At 46.2% G+C, this 6,000-nt stretch overlaps 1 protein-coding gene across 1 annotated transcript in view; it reads left to right on the top strand.

Annotated features, from left to right (window-relative positions):
• The first annotated feature begins 4,121 nt into the window (after nt 1-4,121).
• Nucleotides 4,122-6,000, top strand: part of LOC116981660 (interferon-induced protein with tetratricopeptide repeats 1-like) — a 38,946-nt gene continuing 37,067 nt past the window's right edge. The window contains exon 1 of the mRNA XM_033034748.1: nt 4,122-4,245. Coding sequence (XP_032890639.1) covers nt 4,241-4,245 — 5 coding nt within the window. The 5' untranslated portion in view covers nt 4,122-4,240. The remainder of the gene's footprint in view (nt 4,246-6,000) is intronic.

Genomic DNA, 6,000 nt, shown 5'->3' with positions numbered 1-6,000 from the left:
GCCAGATCCCCCGGCCTCGAGCAAGCTACACTAAAGACGCTCATGTTGATGGCACTTGTATCCGCTCAGAGGGTCCAGTCACTACACCTATTGCGACTGGACAACATGATCACAGCTCCAGACCAGATCTGTCGTTATCCAGCGACTGGTCAAACAGAGCAGACCAGGAACACCTAATCCAGTCGTGGCTTACCCACCAGAACCACGGTTATGTGCCATGACCCACCTACTATCCTACATAGACACAACCAGAATATTCGAGGGAGATGAAAAGCCTTGTGGGTCAGTCACAAAAACCTTATGGTGGGGTACGAGCCAAACCATTGTGAGATGGCTCAAGCAGATGCTAGAAACTGCTGGGATAAACACTAACATGTACAAATTTTATTCCACCAGGGCAGCATCCATGTCGACGGCTAAAGAATGGACATGCCTATAGACCACATCCTGGCTACAGCAGGATGGTGGGAAGGGAAAAGACCGTTCAGAAATTTTATAATAAGCCGTTGGCAAAACCTGGTTTATTTGCAGTAAAGATTTACGAACTGCAAATATTTAATTTAAGCCCAGGGGAGCAACTTAATTCTTTGTTGTTATTGTTTAAAAAATACCATTGTGTTTTTCTACAAATAGACTCATTGGTTCATTACGATAACACTTCCTCCCTCAAGAACTTCGGCAGTGAGTGAAATGAAACTGTTACACGGTTTGAAATCACAGAGCTTTGAAATCTTCACGTAGTCACTCACGTGACTCCGAAGTAAAATAGTAAGATTAAACGAGAACTTACCAGTTTGAAGTTTGATCTGTATTTTATGAGGAGTTACGATGAGGGTATTACGTGTCCTCCGCTCCCACCCTCATTATATGGATCAAACTAATAAATTGATGTCTCCTTATCTTTACTATGTTTACTTCAAAATAACTGTGTCTATCTGTGATTCCACACCGCTGCTTGGAAGTATGCCGCGCCTGCGCACTGAGCGGGTTCTTCACGTAATACCCTCATCGTAACTCCTCATAAAATACAGATCAAACTTCAAACTGGTAAGTTCTCGTTTAATCTTACTATTTTGTCATATCACTGAAATGTACATTACTTCTAATAAACAAAATATTAAAAAAATTTAAAAAAAAATCTTTGAATCCGTGCGTGCACAGATCGATCTTCTCTCCTGCCAGTCAATGCCGCACAGATTAGTCTCTTCTCCTGTCACTATCATGGTCCGCCCCTGTAGATCAGTGTCACTCATGTCATGAGATCCTTTTGTAGTTACGCCCACGAGCTTTACAGTAACCCTCCCTGCCTGGTTCCCGCATTAGCTGAAAAACGTGCTAGCATGAAGTTACCTGTGCTATGTCGTTAATAAAGTATTTGGACCTTTATCATAGTGTAAGGCTTCAGTTATTTGGACAGCCGCAACACAACAGCCCCTTCCTGCGAATCGCGTCTTAACTGGAGCTGAGAGACGCTCTGGGTGGCTGGTGGAGGTCCACAACCGGATCATCTTTGGAGAGACTGGAAGCGGCGCGGCGTGGCGCGGCGGATGTCCCCAAACAGATGTCCCCCTCGCTGGCTCCTGCCCCCACCCCCGTGATACCCCCCTCTCTCATATGGCTATTCCCCTGTATTGTCTTCTAGCTCTCCCCCCACCCCCCACACCCCCTCCTGCTCACACGCCAGCGCGGCCGTTGCTGCTGGTGCTTCCGGGCCGATCCGCGGCCTGGCCCCGAGGGCTCCGAAGGCTGATACTCCTCCGGGGCATGTAAGAAGGGAAAGGAGTGGCAACCACGAGAGGTGGGAGAGGTGGGGGATAAGAGGGATAGGAGGGGGGTAGGGAGGGGAGATGAGTTATGGAGGGAGGGAGGGAGTGACTGAGGGTAGGGGAAAGGAGAGGGAGAGAGTGGTTGGGGCGGAGAGGATGCGAAGGGATAGAAGAGTGAGGGTGAAGAGGAGGGGGAGAGAGTGCTTGGGATGAGGGGAAATTAACTGTGAATGTGCGTTGGGGGCTATGAGTGAGTGGTGGAATGTTGCGTTGGGGAACCAACGTGACCCTGTGTGACAGGGACCCAATGGGTCCCACTTAGTCTATCTAGTCATTTAGTCTTTTCTGAACTAATCTAAATCTGAAGCACAGCCTCCATTGAGAAGCAATCAGTGCGGACAAGAACTGGACTGCATCAACTAGTGCTTGAAGGAGAAATCCACAATTCCGGAATTTCAACATTGTTGTGATTATCATTCTGAATTCAAATGTTGGCCCTACACGTTTAGCAAGAACAGTGTGTTGGTGAACTAGGAGCTGGACACACCTCACTGTGCTGCCAATCCCAATGTATTCAGCATTCCTGGTTGATGGAAACATGAAACTTTCCCACCACACAATTCATTTCTAGTGGAATATCAGGCTTGTCGGTTTCAGTTTCGATTTCCCATTTCAGACAATAATTCGTAAATCTCCACCCAGCCCACTGACTATAAAAGTGACCAGAGAGCTGGATCGTGTCCACTCGCTCTCTGCTGAGCTCTGAGGCATAGCGGCAATCGTCAACAAGTATCGTGAGGTGCGTTGCATTTTCACTTTATACCGTTTCATTAGAAATCTGGGCATTCTGAGACAACGACAGTAACGTCAGCGTGGGCAAGTGAACCAGACACATCTAATGTGTCTCTGTGACCATTGGGGTCCGCAGTTTGGTCTGATCTCGGGTTTGTGGGCATTTGGGGAACACGTTTGTAACCGGGAAGTTTAACTTAGCCCTGGGATCTCAGAACTCCTGGAGATATTGGGGTCATAATGGTTATGAAACATAAGATAGATAGATAGATAGATAAATACTTTCCGTTATATTCCGGGCCGGCTTGTAGCATGCTTACTTGTACCGCCCAGGATCATTAGACTTGTACGTGGCAGTCATAGCCTTCACATGGTAGTGTAACTCGTGGTTCATCCATGGATTGGGGAACAGTCCGATTGTCTTCATCGGCACGCACTCCTCTACGCACTTGCTGATGAAGCCAGTCACGGCAGTGGCGTGCTCATTCAGATTAGCTGCAGATTCCCTGAATATGGACTCAAAGCAGTCACGTAGAATGTCATCTGTGTCTGCAGACCAGCACTGAACCGTGTGCGGACGTGGCGTCAAAGAACGAGAAGCCAAAGCAAAGAAGTGGAAGCCCAATAACTGAATGGAAACAAAGCCGAAACGCCAAATAACCGAAAGCTTACGAAGCTGAAACGCCAACTAACCAAAAGGGTGGGACGCCTAAATGCAAACGAACGGAAAGGGGGGCACGCCTAAAAGCCAACTAACCTAAAGGCTGCGTCGCCTACAAGCCAACTATCCGATTGGCCTTTCGGTTATTTGACTTCCACTTCTTTGCTCTCACCCTTCGACGCCACGTCCGGGATCCATTGAACAACTCTCTATGCCAGATCCTCCTGCTTCCATTTTTCTCTATAGGCAGGGAGTAGATGCACAGCTAGATGGTCAGATTTACTGAGATATAACTGAGGGACAGAGCGGAAGGCATTGTTTATTAATGTGTAGCAGTGGTAGAGGGTGTACTGGCACCTGGTAGTACTTTGGTAGTACCCCCGGAGGTTGGCTTAATTGAAGTCTCCAGCTACAACGACCAGGGATACAGAGTGTTTTATCTCAAGCCTATTGATAACGGAGTAAGATTCATTCAGAACAAGCTTAATATCCACAGGAGGATGAATGCAGACTGTTGGCAGGATAGCTGAGATGAATTCCCTCATCACATAGTAGGTAGTCATTTACAGACTTCTGAACTAATCTAAATCTGAAGCACAGCCTCCATTGAGAAACAATCAGTGCGGACAAGAACTGGACTGCATCAACAGTGCTTGGGGGAGAAATCCACAATTCTGGAATTTCAACATTGTTGTGATTATCATTCTGAATTCAAATGTTGGCCCTACACGTTTAGCAAGAATAGTGTGGTGGTGAACTGGGAGCTGGACACACCTCACTGTGCTGCCAATCCCAATGTATTCAGCATTCCTGGTTGATGGAAACATGAAACTTTCCCACCACACAATTCATTTCTAGTGGAATATCAGGCTTGTCGGTTTCAGTTTCGATTTCCCATTTCAGACAATAATTTGTAGATCTCAGCCCAGCCCACTGACTATAAAAGTGACCAGAGAGCTGGATCGTGTCCACTCGCTCTCTGCTGAGCTCTGAGGCATAGCGGCAATCGTCAACAAGCATCATGAGGTGCGTTGCATTTTCACTTTATATCGTTTCATTAGAAATCTGGGCATTCTGAGACAACGACAGTAACGTCAGCGTGGGCAAGTGAACCAGACACATCTAATGTGTCTCTGTGACCATTGGGGTCCGCAGTTTGGTCTGATCTCGGGTTTGTGGGCATTTGGGGAACACGTTTGTAACCGGGAAGTTTAACTTAGCCCTGGGATCTCAGAACTCCTGGAGATATTGGGGTCATAATGGTTATGAAACATAATGTTGGTGATTCCAGGATCGGGTACGAATTCAAGGCAGAGTCTGTGCCGCTGGGTCACTGAAGTGTAAAATAGACACAAACAGCGGGAGAATCTCAGCGGGACAGGCAGCATCTCTGGGGAGAAGTGTAAGACATTTATTAGAAGGGAAGACACCAAGAGGACATTACGGAGCATTTCCTCAGACTGAACGAGGCGATTAACGGGATCTGACCGGAGAATCGGCTTTTGGCTTCCGAGAGCAGGGACAGTGAGTGAGATTCTGTTCATGGATGTCAATAAATGATGCAGTAAATAGAGCAGATGGCGATGTTTGTGAGTGAATGAGTGTGTGTGAGCTTGTGTTTGTGAGTGTGTGTTTATGTGTGAGGGCGGGTGGGTGAGTGTGTATGTGTGAGTGTGTGTGTGTGAATTTGTGTGAGTGTGTTGAAGTGTGGGTGTGTGTGAGTGTGTGTATGTGCGTGTGTGTCGGGGTGTGTGTGCCTGTGTGTGTGCGTTTGTGCCGATGTGTACGTGTGCATGCATGTGTGTGTGCGCGTCAGTGTGTGTGCGTCGGTGAGTGTGTGTGCATCGGTGTGTGTGTGTATGTCTTTTTTTTTTATTTTAATTTTATTTATTAGAAGTGAGTACAATGCATTGGTACAAAACGATGTTAACATATTACATTCTCTGTACAACTTCCCTTTTTTATTTAAAGAGAGAAGTGAGAAAGGAGAGAGGAAAAAGAGGTTGTGAAAAGTGAAGAGTAGATTAATGAGCGTGGGTGAAAAACCAATAAGGAAAAAGTGAAAGAAAAGGAATAAGTGAAGAAGGAAGGTACACAAAATTGCTGGAGAAACTCAGCGGGTGCAGCAGCATCTATGGAGCGAAGGAAATAGGCGACGTTTCGGGTCGAAACCCTTCTTCAGACTGATGGGGGGTGGGGGGGAGAAGGAAGGAAAAGGGGAGGAGGAGGAGCCCGAGGGTGGGTGGGAGGAGACAGCTAGAGGGTTAAGGAATGGGAGGAGACAGCAAGGGCTAGCAAAATTGGGAGAATTCAATGTTAATGCCATTCCGGACGCAAGGTCCCCAGGCGGAATATGAGGTGCTGTTCCTCCAATTTCCGCTGTTGCTCACTCACAGTGAAGAAGGAAAGCAGGAGGGAGATTATTCCATTACCACAGTGAGATGTTTTTTTTTTAAATATTCTAAATCATCTTTCACCCATACCTGAAACTGTTGGTTTTCATGATACTATGTCACCACATGAATCCAAGAAATCAATAAATGGGGACCAACTCCTTAAGAATAGGTCTTGTTTGTCTATTAGGAGGAGTCTCATTTCTTCCAAATGTGCTGTGTCCAGCATATTACTGATCCACATTTTAAATGTTGGTATATTAGCATTTTTCCAAAATTTAAGTATACGTTTTTTTCCTGTTATTAACCCATAATTGAAAAATGAGTTTTGGTGTGTATTTAATTTGTTCCCATCTCTACTTACTCCAAATATAATCATTTCAGTGTT

This window comes from Amblyraja radiata, chromosome 15, assembly GCF_010909765.2.
Source record: "Amblyraja radiata isolate CabotCenter1 chromosome 15, sAmbRad1.1.pri, whole genome shotgun sequence".
Taxonomy (NCBI): domain Eukaryota; kingdom Metazoa; phylum Chordata; class Chondrichthyes; order Rajiformes; family Rajidae; genus Amblyraja; species Amblyraja radiata.
Note: the sequence above shows the minus strand (reverse complement) of the source record. Positions and strands in the feature narration are given on the sequence as shown.